At 40.4% G+C, this 23,546-nt stretch overlaps 2 protein-coding genes across 2 annotated transcripts; both read right to left on the bottom strand.

Moving 5' to 3' along the window:
* Nucleotides 1-830: 830 nt before the first annotated feature.
* Nucleotides 831-15,024, bottom strand: mmut (methylmalonyl CoA mutase). Its single transcript, XM_028397993.1, has 13 exons — nt 14,917-15,024; nt 13,791-14,223; nt 13,152-13,519; nt 12,921-13,078; nt 10,871-11,042; nt 10,531-10,779; nt 10,340-10,451; nt 7,909-8,024; nt 6,170-6,285; nt 5,916-6,047; nt 5,679-5,826; nt 2,293-2,460; nt 831-1,576 (listed from the first exon to the last, which is right to left on the bottom strand). The coding sequence occupies exons 2-13, from the start codon at nt 14,185-14,187 to the stop codon at nt 1,448-1,450; spliced, it is 2,265 nt and encodes a 754-aa protein (XP_028253794.1). The 5' UTR covers nt 14,188-14,223; nt 14,917-15,024; the 3' UTR covers nt 831-1,447.
* A 375-nt stretch (nt 15,025-15,399) lies between these two features.
* On the bottom strand, nt 15,400-23,484 carry fkbp1b (FKBP prolyl isomerase 1B). The gene is made up of 4 exons (XM_028398088.1): nt 23,239-23,484; nt 22,525-22,572; nt 16,758-16,870; nt 15,400-16,168 (listed from the first exon to the last, which is right to left on the bottom strand). Exons 1-4 carry the CDS (start codon nt 23,273-23,275, stop codon nt 16,040-16,042), a joined length of 327 nt encoding a protein of 108 aa, XP_028253889.1. The 5' UTR covers nt 23,276-23,484; the 3' UTR covers nt 15,400-16,039.
* Nucleotides 23,485-23,546: the final 62 nt, after the last annotated feature.

Here is a 23,546-nt window from a genome sequence, read left to right as displayed (position 1 = left end):
AACTGATTTCTAAACATCAATACAAGTGTTATTATAGAAGCCATTTTGGAAAAACGTGCGTGCTTTGAAAGGCCTTTACTGTGTTGATCCGCCTTCTTCAAACATACTTGAATCTTTTGTTGATATCACAAAGCTGAAAAGTACAACCATGATTTACCATTATGTAGCAACTGCATCAAACCGACACCTGTGTTTTATATGTGAATTGTATTTTTCTGCATTTCCTGTAGCTGCTGTTGATAATGCTGAATTATGATTATTATGTTTTTAAATGTCAGAATGTAAAGCTCTGCACCCTGAGCATATGTATGCACATAATTTGTTGGTTGTGTCTGAGAATAAACACTGTATGAATACTGTAAAGGCACAGAGAATGAATACAGCATGAAGAACATACTTCTGATCTTAATGATGAATATTAAAGAAGCAGCAGCTGGGAGTGTAAAACCTGCCTTCAGTGGTGAAGTGGAGGAGTCTGACATTTAAAGCTCTTTTTTTAAAATCTCAAACTCAAAGACAGCCAGAGTTCAGGAATCAAAGTCGGTCAGTGCATTCATTCCAAAATGTCCATACTGCTAGTGTCTTTAAGATACAGCTCAACGAAGTGGAACATTTTCTTAAGGATGAAATTAAATACATAACAGTCACATGAAAACATTAGCATTTGGACGCTAAGCTAAGCGGTCGCCTCTTCTCAGCTGACTGACACACAGTCCACACCATGCACTGAAAATCAGGAGGACGGGTTCTCCGATAGTGTTGTTTTGTAGTTTGATTTTTGTCATTCATCCAAATATTTCACAATAAGTGTAACTGCTCACATATTCCCACACATTTCCACAGTTCAATCTTTATTTAGAGTCTTTATTCAATCTTTATTTTATTTAGTGCCTAACCTGGTAGGGAACTACAAAAATACTATTCTTTTTTTACTTCAGAAATTGTGTTTTATGTTTTTAATTAACAGAAGGCCACTTAAAGGATGATAATATCCATAAGAGACAATTAGCACAGTATTGTTTTGTTGTCTGTACTTCTACACTACACTGGCACTAATTCCAAAATATACATTTTTTTAAACTAAGGGAATCACATTCAGTAGAAGCTGCTCATCTTAAGCCAGGTGTCACACACTGCTAATGTGAATATATACAGACTATGATTTAGTGTTTGCTTGAAGTGTTTTATATCAAACTCAGGAATTTCTACAGTAAATGCAGGATATAATCAAAACACACCAGCTATGCAATCAATGTGATTCACACACAGGCATGCTGCAAACAGTAGAATATTGAACGAAATCCCCATTTTTACAACTGAAGAGGACTTGAGGGGTTTTTAGCGATAAACAAACAAATCCCAGTGAGCGCAGCAGTGAACTCAGGGGAGGGAAAGTGTGGGCTCTCATTTGTATCAGGAATAAAGAGTTTGTGTTGTTTGTTTTTTTTTACATGGCTTGCCTTTGCTTTTCTAGGCTCTTCTCAATGTTGTCAATAACCTCCACTGCAGCCTGTGGAATCCGGGTTCCTGGGCCGAAGATGGCACATACACCACTCTGGTACAAGAATTCATAGTCCTGCACACACACATAGACACACACACAGTTTAGAGCCCTGGATTTTAACTGATGAGGGTCAGAACATGGAATGAATTAAATGTGTGGTCCTAATGTTATTATTTCTATCTCAGTTGTTTTTAAGATTGCATTGTGGCCACATTTGGACCATGAACTGCCAGTTGCAAATCATCACCATATGGGATTATACCATTGGCAACACAATAAGAGGATTTGTATCGTTGAAGAACATAGGCAAACATTAATATTGACAGCACGGCAGAAAATTATCACTGCACTGCATGCAATCAATACAATCCTGTAGGGTTATAATTACTGCGCATGATTTTATGGATTATGATTGGCTTCTGTATGTTCTTGTCACAGAAAACATCTTTTTAGTAGCTTCAGGAATGCCTGGAGGCTCTGCAGGAGATGTAAGGGGACTGATTTCTGTCTACACTTCCTCTACTGTCAGAACAACTAACAGTGCCTGCTATAGACTGAGAAAAATGTCACACTGATAAATTGCCTTTTACACTTCAGCAATCTGCTAGCATCTCCAGCTGTCGAAATGCCCTCAGAATCTATACAGTGTGCAGGCATGGCATGCTGGTCGAACACACCAGCATCTCATTAGTGTAAAAAAATCCTACAGTTCTGTTTCCTTGCTTGAAAGAAACTGCTGCACAGGTACGCTGGATTGTGTGTGTGTGGGTGTATTTGCAGAGATTTACCTGTGGTGGGATGACGCCTCCGCAAATGACAAGGATGTCTGGCCTGTTAAGCTTCCGTAGTTCCTTGATGAGCTCCGGAACCAGGGTTTTGTGTCCTGCGGCAAGCGTGCTGACCCCGACGCAGTGGACATCTGCATCCACTGCCTGCTGGGCGACCTCAGGAGGTGTCTTATGTGTGTCCAAAAGAAACACAAACAAGAGGTAAGTGGACACAATTTAAAAAAAAAATGACACACAATACTACCACAAAAGACATTCTAGCTTCTGGATTCAGCCTAGCTGCATTTTAACCCAGCATATTATTTAGCTATCAATATGTCACCATAATCACTTGCACTATGTGCCCACAAAAGCTACATGCATTTGCCATTTTCTCTGTCCTTCGCTTCGACAGGTCCAAATAAAGGTTGATAAAAAGTCTTGAATAAAAACACTCTTCCCACAGAAATAACAGCACTTTAGAACAGTTGTTATTTTATTCATCATGTGGGCTGGTGTTGAGTTGCGCTCAACACCAGCCCACATGATCGGTGGTTGAAAAAACAGTGTGACAGATGATGCTGTAGGGCTCATTTCTCTATGATGAATATAAGCCTGTCCGAGGTTTTAACTTACTGTTCAACCTGCCCCACCTTCTATATGCAACCAAGAATTATTGGTTATTATTGACCAGTGATGACATGTTAAGCCACATGTCATGGAGGTGTCCAGAAAACAATGTGGCCTTTATAGGTAATTGGGAAACTTTCTGGGAAAAACCTGGTCTTATTAGGAGAAACGGCATTCATCCCACCCGGGGTGGTGCAGCTTTTATTTCTACCAATATAACCAAGTTTATTAGACAACCAACCAGTGTTAATTTTGTTGACGAATCATTTTCGTTAACGACCTTTTTTTGCTGATAAAAATGAGACGATAACTAAATAAAAACTAATGCACGGTGCCAAAAACGAAGACGAAATGTATTGACACTTTCGTCAACGAATAAAAACGAGACGAAATTATTGATGGAGACGAGATCCAATCAGATCAAATTGTGTTTGTCTGGAAGGGAGGGACGAATCAGGAGACGGCAGCAGAGAGCCAATCAGAAGTGATTTCTCTGGGTAAGGACGTTGCCCCGCGATGCTGGAAGAAGGCGTCCTCATGCATGGTCACACAAAACAGGAGAAGAACAGACACACGGACACGTTTGATGTCAAGACAAACAGGACGGTTCAAACCGTGTGGAGCGACTATCAGCGGTAAAAACACAATAAACCTGAAGCGACATTTGCAGACGAGTCGTCTTAACTTCCGTTCAAAGATACACGTGACAAAATCTATAAATGAAGACACCGCTGCTGATGGTTTTACAGCATGCGCACTGTTTATAAGTTGTCACTAAATTATTTTGCTGTAGTTATGGAGTATTCATGAAGAAGGTCATGACTGACAGTGTATTCAGGGAGAGCAGCGCACTGTTCACTGGTTCTTTTGTGAAAAGGTCATAGCAATTAAATAAAGAGGTGTTTGTTTCAAATAACACAAGTTAAAGCTGTGCCTGTTTTATTGCACTTCAAACCTTAATTATTTCATGAAAAAATATATATCATAGAATTTTAGTCGACTAAATCCACGGCAGATTTAGTCGACTAAAATTATTTGATATTTAGTCGACTAAAACTAGACTAAAAGTTAAAAAAATGTTGATGACTAAAACGTGACTAAAATCAAATGACATTTTAGTCACAAGACTAAAATAAAAACTAAATCTGAAATTGCTGCCAAAATTAACACTGCAACCAACCACCTGACAACCCAGGGTCGAGGCAAGGAGGCAGAGTCGCTGTCTTCTCTGCTGCGTCTGGAGGACTGCCGCCCTCCGTTAAAAGCATGATAAATAAGAATAAAAAGGCACACAGTAACACTAAGCTTAATAATCCCATAGAGAGAGGGTCAGTCCCACGTCCTGCCACTTGTCCAAGTAGCACAAAAGTTAAGAAGTGTTAATCAAAATAACCTTAAAAAAATACACACTAGCAAATATTCTGCAGCCAACATCGCACACAGTTCCGAACACTGAAGCAGGCATCAAGACAGATGGAGAGAAAATGGTACTCCTTTAAACCAGTCGAATCAGAGGGCCTGAGGAGACAGCATACTGATGCATAAGAAGGCCCTCCATAAAGCCAGAACAGCTGATAACCCATCACTAATAAAATAAAACAAAAAAATAGCCTGCGTTTTCTCTTTCACACTGGTAGCCAGGCTGACAAGGAGTCACAGCTCTCAGCCTTGTCTTCCTGCAGCTCTGAGTAGTGAAGACTTTATGAGTTTCTTCACCAATAAATAAAATCACAAGATCTCTCCAGTATGCTGCCATCTTTAAAAACCTCTTTTAGTCCAAATCCACCTCTGGACTGTTAATTTAGTTCATTTAAGCCTCTTTTATAAAAAAGCACGAGCAAGAGACACGTGTCACTAATAGAATTTAATTTATTATTCATGTTTCTCTGTGTCGGGTGAAGTAAGCCAGAACTCACAGTCCTGAATAGAATTCTAAATTAAGGTAATTAATTCTACCTTAATTTGTCAAAATGTCATTTTTTGTCCTGTCCTTGCTGTTATGATTTGAATTTCTAATTTTTAAAGTTGCATATTAATATCATCATGACAAATTGGATTTTGTAATAAAAATGTTCACTCAAACTTCATGTACTAACAACTTAACAACGTACAAAAAAAAAAAAAACATGTCTCTAGTTTTTGCCACAATTGTTCGGTACTCGAACAAAAAAAATGAGCCCACAGTGAAAAATGTACGACAATGCTGAAAAAAGTCAATCAGATCAGCTCAGATAATTGGAACATGTATCAGTTAATGTAACTTTCCAGGGAAGCTTGTCGCAATAAAGCACCAAGAGTTCTGTTTCCAGTGGAAACAGAAGGGACAGTGGAAACGTGATTAAGTTATAACCTATGGTGCATAATGGACCAATCACAGGTCAGCTGTCCCCTTCCTGTCTGTCACACACACAGGAAGGCTACAGGTCTACTGCTGCTTTTATTGCAGCTATTGCTATCATCACTCAGTTCCATTTGACGCAGGACTGTAACAGAATATATTAGGGGATACATAAGCCGAGATGATTCTTATGACCCTGCTTGTATTGTGTAAAACATTGTCAGGAATTCAGTTAGCTATTTAAAGACTATAAAACGACCCAATGCACCTGCAGAGAGCTTTGCAGAACAGGTCAAATGGTTTATTAACATAGCATAGCCCTCTCCTTCATTGATGACACCAGCTTAAATGCATGTTGTTAAGTACTTTTCATTTGCAGTTTTCAGTACACAGATTCTGTGTTGCCTTTGTAAGCGGCTGAGTTGTGCAGTACACCGACCTGAAACAGAGGTCCAATGTCGACATCAAAACCCAGGTCGGCAAACCCAGTGGCAATGACTTTGGCCCCTCTGTCATGGCCGTCCTGCCCCATCTTTGCCACCAGCAGACGAGGGTTCCTGCCCTCATGCTTCTTAAAATCGGAAACTCTGCAGTTTTTGTGCAAAATAAAACAAATATGACTCAATCAGTCTGTTAATTATGGAAATGTATGTGACTGACTGTAATTATTTTGTACCTATTGTTGGCCAAAGCGATCTCTTCATGCTCTCCAAACTCGCTGCGGTAAGCCCCGCTCACCATCCTGGTGCTGGCCTTATGTTCACCAAACACTTTCTTCATAGCGTCAGTTATTTCACCAACAGAGCATCTACAACAAGCACAACCCTCAATATGTTAAGTTACTGATAAATGCAAATCTAAGTGGTTTAAAACTCTGTGTCTTTCTGCAGTATTTAGTTTGATGGCCAGCTGTCAGTGAAGAGTGCCCACCTGGCTCGTGCCGCCTCCACAGCCAGAGCTAAAAGGTTGCCCTCTCCTGTTCGTGCACACTCCTCAATGGCTGCAAGGCACTTCTTCGCTGCTTCAGGGTCACGACTCTCCCTCACCTACAAAGAAAAGGAGGCAACATTTAAAAGATTAGAGACAAGATGGTAAGATTAGAGACAATGATGAGTAATGTTTCCTGAGCAGATAATTGGGCATGTACAACACGGCTCTAGCAGTGAATGAACACAGCCATAATTAATCAATTAGGGTCATTAGCTGTAACTGAGTCTAAGGCCCCGTTCACACTGGGGAAAAAAATGTGGCTTAAGCAGGATTTGGCCGCATCCAGATCAATCCAGATGTGTTTTTTTCCCCGAGTGTGAACACCTCCAATCCGGCTGAATCCAGTTTGATTTCAAGCCGGCTAGATCCACCCTCGAGAAGTGGATCTAGCAGGATTGGCTCAAATGTGGCTCAGGTGTGAACTGAACTAGCGAATCCGGCTAGCCACATTATTAGCCATATTACGAGGCGCCACCTAGTGGTTTGGAGAACAGCAAACACGCTGGATGAAGCTGGATTGAGTGCGGACACAACTGTGTGCTAGCCAGATTTATTTAATAGGTCTGAACGCATCCAGCTTTATAGGCTGTCTGGGCTCAATCCTACTCTAGCTGGAATGACTTTCTCCAGTGTGAACGGGGGCCTAACAAAGCTTAGGCTTAGTTGTCCTTATTGTTCTTTGAGGAGAAAAGATAACTGAGAAAAGCTTCTGAACTTCCAGTCTGTAGACCTAAAGACACTGCAGTGTATTTGTACCCATTGAAGATGAGGCAGAGTTTTTGAACCATACAAGCTTTTTGTGCCTTTTGTTTGATCAAAGATTAATTGCTTAAAATTTTTATTCAAATTATCTGACGAAATATCAGTTCAGAGCCTAACAGTTAACATAAAAAAATGTAGAAACTCCAAAACAAATACTTATATTACAACATACAAAGTCTGAGATAATCTAAATTTCTGTTTAAATTTGCAGTTGTTATTCTGGTGGTAATTTCCTACTAAACTGCTTTGGGGCCAAACATTCTTCCGTAGAGAAAAAAAGCCTTCAGAGTGGAAGTTTTCCTGTCAAATTACTTCTTGAATCATTGTTGTAGCTCCACATATGGGCACCTGTCTGTATGCAGTCTGATGAGTCTGGTTCTGAGTGCACATATGTACAGCACCTGCTGTGACATTTAATTTTCCAATCCATTCCACCTTCTAATGATGGGGCTGACATACTCAAACAGCTGGTGACAGCAGGTGAATGTGTTTGCATGAATTATGAATGAACTTCACATGATCGCCAACTGTAGCAAGCTGACTCTTTTAAATAACTAAAATAAAAAAAAAGCTTTTTTTTTAAAAAAAAAAAGGTTTGCTAATTTTAATGAAAACGAATCAGATTTCCTTCACTTAATTCATTTACTACTTCTTAAAATGAACTGGCCTGACATCAATAATGTGGCAAATACATCATGTTTGTAAAATAATACAAACATTGTTTATCTTGCTTAAGTGTAAGACTTCATTTAATATTCAATAGAACAAACCTCAAGACACCAATTAAAATCTCACTTTTTTGTTGCCCTTTTGTTCTCGGATCTTCAATTGTATCAGTTGTCTTCCAGGACATTTCTTTGAACAGTGTTATCTCTTAGATTCCACTGATTTATCTAGAAGTCAATTGAAACACTGACCTTTCTCAGTTTTTCAATCTGTTTCTGCCGTACCACAGTGTTATCTATGGCCAACACCTCCACAGTTTCCTCTTTGTCCAGACGGTACTTATTCACCCCAACGATGACCTCTGATCCTGGAAACATAAAAAAGAAACAAAAAGGTGTTGAAGGACAAGAAGAAAAGCTCTTTGTGATGAAGGCCTTGTCAGGAAGTAATGCATTTTTAAACTTTTACAGAGCTTCACAGGAAAAAAGGAATATTTAGATTAAAAATAAACAGCAGAAAGGCAATTAGCCTAGGTAAGCAGTTACCACCATCAGCATAATTTAAAAGTACAACAAAGCAGAAAGTATAAAAAATATCTTCAAGAACAAATAAAGGTGATAACAGCAACCTGCAATTTAATGAAAAAAACAAACAACCCCTCTCTCTTTATCTCAGTTTTTCTGTTCTTCCACAACATTTCCTGCTTATACTGCACCAGAAAAAAACACTCACAAGGATTGGAGGACTTTGGAATTACAAAATGTTGATGTTTCTCACACTAAATCTGTAAAAAATGCCAGAATAACCACATCAAAAAGCAAAGCCAGAGCCGGCTCTTGGCATGGAGGGGGCGCTGCTGCATATAGAGAGCCTGTAAGATTTGCGGGTCCTGACGCAAATCCCCCCAGGAACCGCCAGGATGGATTTTGTCTCGAGCAGGAGCAGGTGGTTTAAGGACAAACAAATACCAGGTCCTGCGATTAAGCTCAAGTCAGAACAGCAGAGCAGAGCATGGAGAGTGGTGAGGAGCCCACAACTGTCTACTGTCTACACAATCTACTGACACAGCAGAGGCAGAGGGCTGGATTACATTTGTTGCAAAAGCTGTAACAAAGTTCCGGTCTACGCTGGTAAAACTGGCACATCAGGCCAGGAGAGGGAGGAGAGGCTATGACATTTTATTAATTTATTAGTAAAAGCTTTGTATTCTATTGTCTTCTTCATAACTCTCGTAACGTAACTCTTATAAATATTAACAATTTCCCTCTGGGATTAATAAAGTAGCCTATATATATCTATCTATTATCTAGATATAAAAATATCTATATGTTAATATATAACATAAAATCTTATAAATAATCAAAACAATTTTTTTTTTTTAAATCAGGGTTAAAAATGCAACTGGATCATACACAGTAACCTGCATTTTGCCCTGTTGGCCAAATAAGTAACACATTAAATATTTTCCTGTATGTTAGGCTATTCAAAGCAACCTACCTTCTACCTTTTAGTACCCTAGTCTCGCCACAATGGCTAGAGTGAAGCACTCCACTTCACACATAAAATATGCAGATCATAAGTATCAATTCAGTCGAGTATCATCTCAAGCTGCAAATTTGAAAACATTTAAAATGATCAACTTGTGAGCTTGATCTCCCTCTTTGTGTCTCTATCTATTCTGTGATGTTTGTGTCACCCTCAACTATCCTTTAACACTCAAAAGTACCCATGAGACCAAAGGTTCTCCATGATCCTAAAATGTTTTTTTTTTTAACTATTTGACCTCACAGTAGGAAACCAAACATCATCAGGGTCATTTAAATTTCAAGGTCCATCTGTAGAGGTTAAACGAAATGCAGTCAGCATGGATGTGCTCTCATGATGATACAGAAAATCAATGAATATCAATGAGAGCAGGAATCAGGGGGATTATGGATAGTCTGTGAGATTCCACTCTGCTCCACTACACTCTATGACACACCTGCCAGGGAGTCTAACACACCTCTTCTTACGCATCAGACACGTGTACGCTCGTGCGTAACCTGCACTCCCTTTCTCTTTCATAGCATCCTCACCAAGCCAGCCGACAAATGCTGTCTGACATCTAAAGATTACATCTAAAAGACTGAAAAAAGCACATCAGTAAACTAAAAAAATATTTTTCCGGTGACTCAGTCTGCATTTTAATGTGGCCTAAAAACAGATCAATTCTATTGATTTGGCTTAGCTTGTTGCTGGATGAGTGTGGAATATAACGATCTCTTGAGTAAGATAAGAGTTTTTAGATCTTAATGAGTGTTATTGTGTCAGATATTGTAATTATTATATGTTTTAGCACATTAGGGGAGGTGAAGAGTGTAGACATCAAGAAACTGAATAGAGTTATCAGAGTTGTATTTGTTGTATGTTTGTTGTTTACATTTAATTATCCCTATTATTCTTCGGGTATGTCTTCATACCTGCTGAATGTTAAAGGCCATTTTTGACCCCAAAAATACTAAATGCATAAGTGGGACTTTAGAACAAAAAGATAAAAGATTCTCATTACAGGTGAGAAGTGTGACCTTTTCAGATGGAAGCATCACAGTTCTACAAACATGAGGTGAGGTTAGTGGTAGAGCAATGGGAGAAGATAAAAAGGAGAGGCTTTAAGACAATAAGATGATGATATATACACAGTACCGGAATCAATGCGGGCCTGCCTACGTGCAGCACATTCCTCAATACGTAGTTTTGGAATGCCCTCTGCCACTGCCCTGGCCATACCTCCCATCTCCTCAATCTCTTTAATGAACTGCAAAAAGAAGAACATCGATTGTTGTTGCCATTTCACCTCCTGTGTTATAAAATTAACACATAATGATGTAACAAACCTTCAAAGCTGTGCTATAGACATCATCTGTGAGAGCCTCCATCATGTGCGAGCCCCCCCAGGGATCTGCGACCTTGGGGATGCCAGACTCCTCCTGGATGATGATCTGGGTGTTTCTGGCAATGCGAGCGCTCTTTACGGTGGGTAAACCCAGCGCTTCATCGAAAGAGTTGGTGTGCAGTGACTGGGTCCCCCCGAACACAGCGGCCATGCCTTCAATCACTGTGCGGATGACGTTGTTGTACGGATCCTAGCAGAGGCCACAAGAAAATGTGTAAATACTACTTTCGATGTATGATTAATTTGATTGATTAGGACAGGCAACTTTAAGACATATTTACTTGTTCAGTAAGAGACCAGCCTGAGGTCTGGCAGTGTGTGCGCAGGAGAAGAGACTTGGCGTTCTTGGGCTGGAAGTTCTCTTTAATGAGAGTGGCCCATAATCTCCGAGCCGCCCTCAGCTTGGCAATTTCCATATAGAAATTCATCCCAATACCCCAGAAGAATGACAACCTGATGGCACAAACACACACACATAAAAAACTAATCTATCAATCCTCAAACATAAAATGCATTTTGTCTAAACAGATATTTTGGTCTATTCCCCACAGCTTAATTTACAAAAACAAACAACCAGTATGCATTACTAAAAAGGCACCAGCTGCAGTAATAAATTGGTGCTAGAAAAAAAAAACTAATTCTGACATTAGTTTCAAAACATATACAAATCACAGACACACACTCCAAACACTCACAACAAAAGCAAATAATGAAGTATGCCCTGAGCCTGAGAAGTGTGCTTCACCCAGATTGTCTCCTTTTGCAGGCCAGGATAATATGACCAGGGTCTTATAATGTAAAATAAAACCCATACAAATATTTCACCTCATTTCTAACCCCGCTGTCAAGTAGCAAAGGAAGCAATAGCTCAAAAAGTAACAGACCATTCAACAGCCCCACTGTTTAGGGTCCCTGGAAAACATGCAGCACTTTGCTTGTTTGTTGTGAGTAATTGCTTGTGTTGTCTGTGTGTGTTTTCTCTTGAGATGCAGTGTGTCAAGCTGTGAATACACTGCTGCTGAAAAACCATGTGGAGTGGAAAATGTCCATGTTATCTGTTTATCTGTAGTTTTTGTTGAAAGCCTTCCAACAACACAATGAGAAGTCACAAAGGATAAACATTGGTTAGTGTTTAGAATGCTGAGGTAAGCACTGGATTCAGGAAAAGTCATGAAAAGAAGAACCAGCTGTAAAAGATGTAAGATCTGTCTATAGAAAGATGAAATGGAACTGAGAATGTTCCTGAGGAATGAACGTTCATGTAACACCGCTATTACCTGAGTAATTGAAAAGGCAGCAAAAAAGGCAGCTTAGGGGACACATGAGGAGCAGAAAATAAAGGTGTCTGGACAGTGGGTGGAGTAGGAGCAGTGGTGCAGATGAATTATTGATTGCAGAGTCAGTCTACCCATCTTTCTCCATCAGCTAAACTGACTATTTGCTTTACTAAAACAGGGGCTGATGAACTGCTATTATGGGAGTCTTGTGCCCATTGAAAAGCAAAAAGCCAGGCTTGTCTAGAACCGATTAAGGCTGATCGCTTGTATTGATTTAAACAAATCCATCTGCCACGCTCCAGAAATGAAACACCTGGAGCAAAACAATGTGGACTGAACATGTAGCTATACAAAAAAGAAAACGTCTCTCAAATGTAAATGGACACATTCCATAGGATGTATTTTGTTGACCCACCTTTATGTAACAAACCACATCATTGCTTTTATATTCACAAGGAAACTACAAATTGTTGTTTTGGGGCAGCAACTGATATTTACATTTTTGAATCAGAGGCATGAACAGGACAGCTTCCACCAAAGCAGGCTGTACTTGCCTGGGATCTATAGGATTCTACTCAATAAATGTTTATTTAAATGACTATTATATAGTCATTTTCTTCCATCAGGCTCTAACCAGTCTCAGCCATCTGCTGGTTTGACAAATAAAGAGGAAGACATTTGTTTGTCAGGTAAATGTGGCACACTACACAGTGAACATTAGGCATTAATTATACAAAGAGAGCCAGATGAATATTAATTAAAACTTGCACTATAATATGTGGGTCTCTGACAACACAGGTGTTACCTTATTCCCATGTACATAAATGGCATCCCTGTCAGACCAAACCAAATGGCATCATGCTGCTGGGACCAATACAGACATCATGGTTGACATCTGGCATCTCTGTTTTGCTTTTAGCCTAGCACACAGCATTGTTTACCTACTATTATTTTAGGATGAATAAATAAATGGACGGACGGACGGACAGACAGACAGATGTCCCCCTTGTCCTGAATGTTAAATGCATTTTGAACAAATGTGAATATTGTGTACCTGGGAGCAAACTCGTCGATGGTTAAACCTGCTTTCAGGCCAGTGCGGCAGTACTCGAGACCATTAGCAATGGTGTAGGCTACTTCCAGGATGGCATCAGCTCCTGCCTCCTGAAGGTGGTATCCACTGATGGATATGGAGTTGAATTTTGGCATGTGCTGTGAACATAGGGTTAGGGTTATCAGTAAATATGTGGTTCCAGCTAACTGATTATTAATTAGTGATACATACCTCTGATGTATATGCAAAGATGTCTGCAATTGCCTGCATGGAAGGTTCAGGTGGGAAAATATAGGTGTTGCGCACCATAAACTCTTTCAAAATGTCATTTTGAATCGTGCCAGTTAGTTTGGATTTGGACACACCCTGCTCCTCTCCAGTAACAATAAACATAGCCAACACAGGGATGACTGCTCCATTCATTGTCATGGAAACGGACATCTTCTCTAAAGGGATTCCATCAAAGAGCATCTTCATGTCCTCAACCGTGTCTATAGCCACACCAGCCATGCCGACATCTCCATGAACTCTGGGATTGTCTGAGTCATATCCACGGTGTGTCGGGAGGTCAAAGGCGACAGAGAGACCCTGCTGACCGGCTGAAATGAGACAGCCAAAGAGAGAAAGTGGGTTAGAGCTTCGTCAACTTGTTAGTCTTTTTAAATTCTTCTACAGTATATTGTCAATTGTTGTATCCAAAAATCTAAAAAGAAATCTTTTCTACATGTCCACAATAAAAAGCAGTATTTTGCCGTAATTATATCAACAATATCCTATTTATTCTATTTAAAGCATAGAAAAGTTAGTCAGTCTAAATTGCCATGTGTAATATTCTTTATGTAGGTGATCATAAGTGACTAAACTTCCTACCTTTAATATTATCTTTATAAAACTTGTTGCTCTCCTCCACAGTGCTGAAGCCGGCGTACTGTCTGATAGTCCATGGTCTGTATGTGTACATGGTGGGATAGGGCCCTCTAGTGTAGGGAAACACTCCTGGCAGTTCATCAGCACGACCCTCTGAGTCTGCTTGGGTGTACACAGGCTTGATGTTGATTCCCTCAGGTGTGCGCCAAATCAGATCCTCAGGGTTCTTCCCTTTAAGCTGCTTCTTAGCCAGGGCTGCCCATTCAGAATGCAGCTCTACCTTGTCCTGACGCTTTACTGAAGTGTGGATGAGAGAGCTCTGAATGTGAGATGAGGAGACAGTAGCTCTCAGCAGGCGGCAAGCAGCCATTGCTGCACATGCCCTCTGTGCAGTCAGCATGCTTACTGTGGGCACAGTCAGACACACATGGATAACCTGGAAGTACAGATAACAAGGCAGTGGAAAAAGGTGGTCATGTCCTCGTATTTAAGAAATATTCTAGTCCTATTGCATGTAGGCATGACAACATGTTTTAAAATATGAAACTGCTTAAACTAAAACCATTAACTTTAAAAAACGAACTTTAGTATTTGGCACCTGCTCTCTCTCTCTTTCTCTAGTTTATTCAGGTGGATTATTACCGTAAAGCAAATTGTTAAATATTATTGTTATGTAAATGACTTCACACACATATAAACAAGTAAGCAACAAAGCTAATGTATGAGCCAAAAGGGGTTTTTGCCATAAACTACATAAATACGGTGAGAGTTTATGTAAACACCCTGAGTTATTGTTATGTTTGTAAACGTGTTACATATTAGTTCCACTGTATAAACATCCCAATAAATACACCAAACTGTTTAACAAATCACACAGATATTAACTCATCTAATCACTGCAGGTGACTGTACGTGGATTACTTTTATTTTAAATAATAAAAAATACCAACTATGCTGTGTCGGGCTAGGAGTTGCTAAACAGTTGTTAGCTAACCGAGCAAGCTAAACTAGCTTAAGCTAACCTTCGCATTAACAGACAAAGCTAAAACGGTGTTCGCTACAAGACCAATTTTACAACCGCGTATGCCTCACTAATGTATTTTTATATATATTGAGACAAATTTCTGACCTTGTCGTTTGTTGTGCTTGTTCAGGTGGATGACAGGCGTGTGCTCCGTCTATCCAATGAAGTTTCATAACATTGACAGTTAGCCAATCACCTGCGAGAGTGAACAACTTTGCCCTTTGACCTACAACACCGGAAGCAAAAGTTACATCCAAGATTGCTGCACTCCGTAGAGATAGTCAACTCCAACTATTGTAATTAGTGCACTCCCAACCCCATTGATATGTATTTATTAATATTAAATCATATTAAAACATACACGTAGTTATGTATATGTCTCTTATTTTAATACAACTCCCGTTATTGGTGTAGAAAATTCTGATCTTAGGATCTGTGGTTTCTTATTAATGACGCCAGTAGAGGGCGCTGTTGCTCCCTCATTTGAGCTTTCCCCCCACAAATTAACCATAAGACTCAGACATCTGAACACAGTACATGCCATTTTTATTCAAGAGTTGGTCAATAAACTGTTATAGTAGCAATGGCTTTTAAAGAGTTCTGTACAGTATTGTATTGGCTTAGATTTGACAGGGTACACTTGCAGTATATATGTTTGTGAGCGTTATAAAACATACTAACATAGCAACATCATTCAGAGCATTCAGCAGGACAGGCCTTTATCAAAGTGGCAATGCAGACAGTGGTATATAATGCCCAGTCAATATACAGAGCAGAGATATTGTACTTTCAATGCATGTACCCTTCCTCTGTTGGTTAAACCTTGAGGCAGTATACATAAGGTTTGATTGCAGTGTGTAGTGCTTTTTTTTGTCAGATGACTGATTTCCTTTTAGTTCAACAAAATGTACAACATGAAATGAAATTCAACAAAAAAAATCTCTGACAAGCGGAAACCAAAATGTCGCTTGTGTGTAAAAGTCCCATCATGTGAAAATTTTTTCTTGCATTATCATGACACAGTGGCAACGAAGCAGCAGAGGATACATTTAAATACTGAACTAAAGAAGGCGTTACGAATCAAAACAGAAGAACAGTAGGTGGATGGTGGGAGGCGGCAGCAGCAGCAGCAGCAGCAGCAGCTGGGTATGGTCTCCCTGTGGAAACAGGTTGTGGTGAAAGCAGCCTCTTTAACTGTCAACCTTTGTATCTTTATGGCAGGCAGGTGTCACTCCAGCTTAAGCAGTTCCACATCGAAAATGAGCGTGGCGTTTGGAGGGATGACCCCGGGGTGGCCTGTCGCTCCGTATGCCATGTCTGGTGTGCAGGTGATTTTAGCCCTCTGACCCAGGCTCATCTGAAGCACAGGGGAAAAAGAAAAACAGCTGATTAACAGCTTCTTTTCAGATCAGGTAAGATTAACACAGGTTAATGTGTGTATCATGTAATAAGTACAGTTTCCAACTCTAGGGATTTGAATGTCACCGCTTCCCTTCAGCACTGACAGTACCCAGAACATTACTCAAAACTTAATTTGTCTTACTGAATTATTACGTAAGAATTCCAGACTGAAGGGGCTTTCAGACAGCAAGCAGTTACCAACAATGATGGAAATCTTACAGCTCTCTTTTACAGTTATGAATCATCCCAGAGCACATAATCAAACCTTTTTAATGATCTGTCTCCTGTCGAGGGAGGGAAATGTCACCCAGATATCCTCCACCTATTAAAATCACCTCATGTAAAGTTTCTGTGGTTGCAGTGATGACGCAGCCAACTGTGTAAAAATCAGAAGAATTCCCAGACTGACCTCTTCAGCCTTGAAAATAATGCGCCGCAGTGTCAGGAAATGCTCGCTGTCTGAAAGGGCTCTGAGTATAATGACTAAATAGCTGTGATGGATGATCTGAAAGCTACTGTCACAGAATCACATCCTTGACTCTTACCTGTGCTACTCCCTCCTCCCAGCCCTTAATGACCTCCATACGTCCAATCTTGAACTTAAAGGGCTTGTTCCTGTCTCGAGAGGAGTCAAACTTTTTCCCATTCTGCAGCATACCTGCCAAAAAAAGCATTTAAACATGAATTAACTGCACATCAATGTATCAATGAACACTTTAAGACTTTAGATGTGTATAGTTTACTGCTCTTATGACAAGGAATCATTCTGGTGGGGATTTTTTTTTTATCTTGGGTCTGTTTCAATTACTCAAATGAACAAAGGGAATGTAAATCAGGAAGCACTGGCCTGGTTTAGTGGATTATTTTTAAAGTTAACTAGGCCATTGCTTGCCTGTATCTAGACCACAGGGAGAAAGGGGGTAACAAAGGAGGAGCGGTGCAGGACTCCGCTCCTTCACAACACTGACCGACCGTTCAGGCATGATAACACTGAGGCCATTAAACACTGCTGAAGGAATAAAAACACTGGCCCACTTCATTATTTGTTTTAACAACTTAAGGGAATCCATGCTGCCAGCTGAAGCAGTAATCTGCTACTACTGATAAATTAATGTGAACTTTCTGCACCCTTTGACAGCCAAGAAAGCAAAGCAGCAACAATGAAGTCTTACATAAAGTTTGATATTTTCTCTAGACAACTGATCTCCGTGGAACCAGAAATATGTAACTGTAAACAAACATTGTTCAGAGACTTTTGGCTGCTTGCTTTTTATTTTAGAGACCACATCTCATGTGGTGGTGCAGGTGGCTTTTGACATTTCACATGCATGTTAGGCTAACTTTGGTGATTCTAAATTGGCCCTAGGTGCCAACATGTCTGTCTCATTGTGTGCGCTCTGTGATGGAACAGACCCAATAGTGAAACATGTTGTTGTTTTTTAGCAGTACCCCTGAAAGGATCTACTATAATGTAATAAAAACATGATTTTAACTTTCCACGTCACCCACATGTAGAATGAATGGTTACAATTTGTTGTACAAATACACCACAGCATCCACTTTGATTTATCTTCCTCTGTCATAGTTCAACAAGTGTAAATACTTGGCATTTAAAGTTGGTGTCAACTGAAGTTTAGTTACGACGTCTTGCTCATCTAGTCATATGAATGTTGGTACTGTACTGCCTCTCCTCTTTCAACCCTTCCCTAAACTTAGTCAGCCCATCTTTTCCAAGAATCCCAGTAGCCCAGATATCAGCGGTTTGAGCCAGGTCCAACTATAGAGTCATCAAGTTCACACACGGCAAGGCAAATACCACCTGCTACATACAGCAGGGCACTCGAGAAGCAAGAAGACAAAAAACTTGTTGCACCAACTGCAGAAAAGTGGGATCGGTTTCTGGAACCTGAAGGGAAATACTGATCGGGAAGCCAGGAAGGGATCATATCCTGGGATTTGGCTCCTGTGGATGATGATTGGGTGAAGGTTAAGCAGCTGCTGATGTTAAGGATGATATTATACACATCGAGTTAAAGCTCCCCTCTGTTACACTAGAAGCCACAGCCATCAAATCAGTAATTATTCAAGAATGCGGTGAAAGGGTTAATAAGAGGTACACATTGGCAACTGGCCAATAAGAAAAATCATAACAACAGAGGGGGGGGGGGCACCACCTCCTCCCTGGTTCCATTGACAAAAATACACAGCAGCATTATGATACAAATTATAATTTCTTATCATATACAAAGAGGAAAAACCACAACTACCCCTAAACACCACACAAATTGCTGCTCCCTCCATTATCACTCTTTGTACAGCTACGTTCGGGTGGGGTCTCTGTGAAAATAAAGCTCGGCCTGTCCCTTCCTGAGGTTGGCTCCCAGATTCTCATGCACTCACTCACTCTCACTCTCTCTCTCCTCATGAGAAGCGTTTACTTGCTCTAACCGTATCTGCAAAAAAAAAAAAAAAGCTGTACCACACAAGGGTGGGGTTATTTTTACTTTTAGTTTACAGTATCCTGCTTGGCCCCCGTCTAGGACGGCTGCCAACACAACAACCCCCTCGGCTCAAGTGGGGATGAAATGAGATGTGCGTAAAGCTATCTGTCTACAAGACTTATATGTGTTGCTATGTTTCACAGCTGCAGGCACACACGTCTTCACAGACTGGATAAAATATTGATCATTCCTCTTGTAGATAATAAGAGTAACTGTGAAAAGGATCATGGTTAGTCCAAATATGATCCTTAACATTACACCAGCACTGTCATTATACTTGGATCCGCCTTATATCATTATTATTGTGCTGTCACACCACTATCATATTCCCCCTTGCATCCTTTGCATGGAGATATTCTGTGTACTCTCAAAATACATGCAGCCAAAAAAAGCCTGTCAAGTACACTGACAACTCAATCATCAATCAATAGCTCAGGTGATGTTCAATGTAGGATTTTAATATTAGCTTTTATTTTCGTGTTTGCGGTTAAACTGGTACACTGGAACATTTCCCACACAGTCCAAGAAGACGGGTTTGGTATCTCCTGACATACAGCCTGACGTGTCAGTCTAGCTATTTCTGGGTCACACATCTAGAGCCGTTGGGTCTAAACTGCAGCACGTTTCATGGTGAAGTCTTCGGTTCAAACATGGTAAGGAATGACGTCCACATTTAGGCATGACATCATATCCCGTTAGCTTCCCACAGGTCATTCTTCTTGTCAATGGACAGCAACAATCCTGTTTGTCATCACAACTAAGTGTCAGGCAGCATCAATCAGGATAAACTCACAGGCTTCTTTTGTTTCCTCGATATCAGATCTGCTTGCATTTTCTAGTGAAATTCTGATACACAGAACAATGAGTTTGATTCTTCAGCTGCCACCATGTGAGCAAAACTTGTCGTCAGGAAGGAAAGAGAGTGTGTAAGAGTGTATTATTTTGTCCTGTTTTTTTGCTCTGAGTCCAGAGCTGTTACCTTCCTTTTGGCGATGACCGCCCTGCTAATTTGGGCAACTGCGACTCTCACCAGAGTCAGAGGAGGGTCGCACACATATCTGTGTGTCTGTGTGCTCTGGCATGTGTGTGTCTGCATGTTTAAAATCCCAGAGGTGAAAGTGAGGACCAAAAAGGCACAGCAGTAAGAGAGTGTGAGAAAGTTAGTGAGAGTGTGAGGCTCTCTAAAGCTAAAGGCTAAAGTTGTTTCAAATCCCATAATACATTCTGAAACTTACTCTCTTTGCTGCTCTTTCTGTTTGTCTTTGCTATCTGGAAAACGAACACCAGTGCAGGGCAGAGTTGAGAGTACAGTTCTGTGGTTGTGCACAACAGCCAGCTGGATGAGTCGGACAGGCTCATGTCCCAAATCAACAACTAACCTCTATCACCACTCTTTATCAGATCTTGAACTAATCTTGTTTCTGAGCTTTTAAAATAAAACAAATGTTGGTTCTTCTCTGTCTTTACTACAAAGCACAATTCCACACAATGAAACTTTAGAAATTAAAACGGCATCATGAATAGAAATGTTTTACTTAATATTAAAGGTAGGGTAGGAGATCAGCCAGATATCGAAAGTAAACACACGCCCCATTCTCTCGGAGCTCACCCCGAAGCCACGCCTCCCAATCACATGGACGCGCATTACCTGAAGACGAGCTGCGGTCTGTGACTTCGGCCATCATGCACGTACCTCTCTGGTGCGCGCAGAGCACGAAGAGAGTCACAACCAGCCAATACTCCGCGCAGGGTCCACCCGGAGGATTGGCTGATGTTTTTGGCGTTTTATAGCTTCCACAGATGATTCATATTCTTTGTTTTAATGCGAAACTGCCGAACTAATTGGTTGCTATCTGATTGTGAAGAGAAGTTTCACTAATTTAACAAGTGCATCAGAATGAAATCTCCTACCTTTAATGCTCACGTCTTTAAAGAAAACCACATTCTTCAGCTAAACCCATGGCTTATCTTCAACACTGAGGTATTGTTTTCACCTGATGTAACACTCATCTTTTTTCCTTGTTGCAAATATGCTTCCCTTGCAACACAATATCATATTTATAGTGGGTTTTTTTGTGTTTCCACGGGTTAAGCATTGCTTTGGCTTAACTCATGACAGCAGCTTACGGGTAAACCCCTTGTGAGTCAAAAAAATAAAGGCAAACAACATACAGGGAGGACCTGAATGAAACAAAAAGGATCTGACAATATGTTCTGTCTGCTTCAAGCCTCTGAGCCCTCTGAGTGCTTTTTTTAGGCAACCGTGAGCTCACTTTTTCACTGCAATATACTGTAGAGTCTAGGACTCAAACATGTTTTTTCTGTCTTATTACATAGTAATAAAGTCATAAATAATACCTGAAATTGATTCCTTTTTTATTATTGATTATACAAAAAGAGATGAAGTGGAATTGGGAACTCCACATGCAATAGATATTTAACGATATGCATGTTTCTTACAGCCAATGAATAGAAGGCAGTGCTAATGACATATCATTTCACACAGAGACATGTGTAATCATTAATAGAAAGATCACATTCCAAAGCTTTAAAATACAGCGTTGGAATTCATAGGGTTAAAGGTACTGAGTTCATTTTGAACAGCCGCACAGGCAGTTCCCAGGCTCTGCTGCTGCCGTGTTGTTAATAGATTTTATTGTTAACAAATTTCAAGACAGGACATTGTCGCCAATTTTGTTTCACTCAGGGGAGAATATGTTAAATACAAAGCACAGCACTTAATGTGATTGTGACAAGAGAAGAGAAAAGATGAAAAAAAAAACAAGGACAAATGTACAACACAGTGAGACTGAAGCGTTGATGGGAGTATAAAAATGAATCATCAGCTCAACAATGGTAGGTGGCGTTGAACTGAAACACAAGGGAAACAGCAAGTGACAATCAAAATCTCCCTGTCCAGGACTCCTATGTGGAATGTACTATATCTCATCCTGCAGCTTCACATCCTGAGACGTATCTTTTCCAGTTGTAGCATAATTCATCACTGCAGGGGCTGATCCCAGCAGGAATCAAGGCCAAAGGGAAATGTGATTACTGTCTCCAAAAAAACACAACACAACATTTCTTATCCAGTGCTGCCCTCAGACTGAAATGAAACACACACGCTGGTTAAACAAAGACGCAATTCTTGTGGGAAACCAAATACTGTAGGAAAGTCGGTCAAGACCTGCAGTCAATATAGTAAAAGGCTGAGATAAGCACAATATGAACTCATTTCAAAAGCCCCTGGGCTTTGACGGTAATGCACAAACGTTCAATAGAAAAACACACATAAACCTGTTTACTAAAGAGACAATACCAAGAGTGCACGCACTAACTTTGATAACCGCATAATAACCATGTGATACTCAGAGAGATGACATGCGAACTAGGTTTTGTTTACTTTCTGTCTGACCCAGTTGTCTGGACTGCCAACCCGGGGCACAGAGCAGCCCAAATTTATTTCCCAAACGTCTCAGCGTCTTACTGCCCCACCTCAAAACTGGGCAGTCTGACAAGAGACAAACAAAACAGCATCTGTGTGTGTGTGTGTGTGTGCAAGTATGTAACACAATGAAATGGCAAAAAAAAACATAAATAAATAAGAAATATTAACCTTAAAACAAAAGTAAATTAACTTTTCTTTTGGGTGTGGTGGTGGTGGCACCTACACAGTATACACACACAGGTGCATACATGTTTCACCGCACTGTGGAGACTGGGTGTCACACATTAACAACAAAACAAAACAAAAACACAGACATACTGGTAAATTTCCGTTCTCAAAAAGGAAAGATAACAAAGTAGTTACCTATGTAATGCACAACACATGTTTGGCCTTTCTTTGGAAATGTTCTTCCTGTTAAAACAAGAGAGAGACAAACAAAGTGTTAATGTGTGTTTGTAGGCTTACAAATCTGGCACGGCTAATCTGAGTGATCAGTCTGGCAGCCCTATTATCAATCACTAGGTTAAATCTGGTGAGGCGGTCCTGGCAGGAATGCCAGTAACCTCCTTCTGCCTGCAGGCATACAGTATTAAGAGTCAGATATATGCACCTATCCCTCTCATCCTCATTCCCAAATCCTCAATTTTAGCCTGGAAGCACTCTTCTGAGGAGCAGAATTTTAAATAGACACCTTAATATTGTGTCTGACGATTTAAAAAATTCATTCAAAGTCTAAAGTCTTAATTTTAACAGACTTTTAGATTTAGTTTGGCAGAGTTCACTCATTCAGCAGCTAGTATGGAGAGTTCTAGAAAGATGCAGCGCAGCCAGTGATGATGACTAACATTTAAAAAAATGGGATTTACAGAACCCTAATTATACGAGGAATACAATTATGCGTTGCTTGATATCAAACAAGCAGTTTTTACTATCACATGCAGCTTTCAAATTTGCTTTCTGTAAACATTTATGCCGAAATTTACCCATATTTGAACGACATTCTTGGGGGGGGGGGGACTACACAGCCCCAACAGCACCCCGCATAAGAAGCTCACACAAGCGAATAAATCAACTTACCATCGCCAGGAGATATTGTCTCGACTTCTACGCCCATGTTTGTGCTCTGTCAAAGATTAGCAATGTAACATACAGCCTAAAAAGCCCGTTCTACTGCTACTGTTAACCTTTTGCCGCTACAAGTCGGGCTTTATCGGTGGAAACCATGCATTCGCCGATCACTACCAACCCGTAGCTACAACCAGCCGTGAGACTGCAAAGATGTTTACTACGCTGTAAGGAGACGGCGTCGAGAGCGGCAACTGCGGTACGTACGTCGTCTTCAGCCGTGTCTCCCTTGCGCCTCATAGTGGTTGTGTTAAATTTCA

The sequence above is a fragment of the Parambassis ranga genome, chromosome 24 (assembly GCF_900634625.1).
Source record: "Parambassis ranga chromosome 24, fParRan2.1, whole genome shotgun sequence".
Lineage (NCBI taxonomy): Eukaryota > Metazoa > Chordata > Actinopteri > Ambassidae > Parambassis > Parambassis ranga.
Note: the sequence above shows the minus strand (reverse complement) of the source record. Positions and strands in the feature narration are given on the sequence as shown.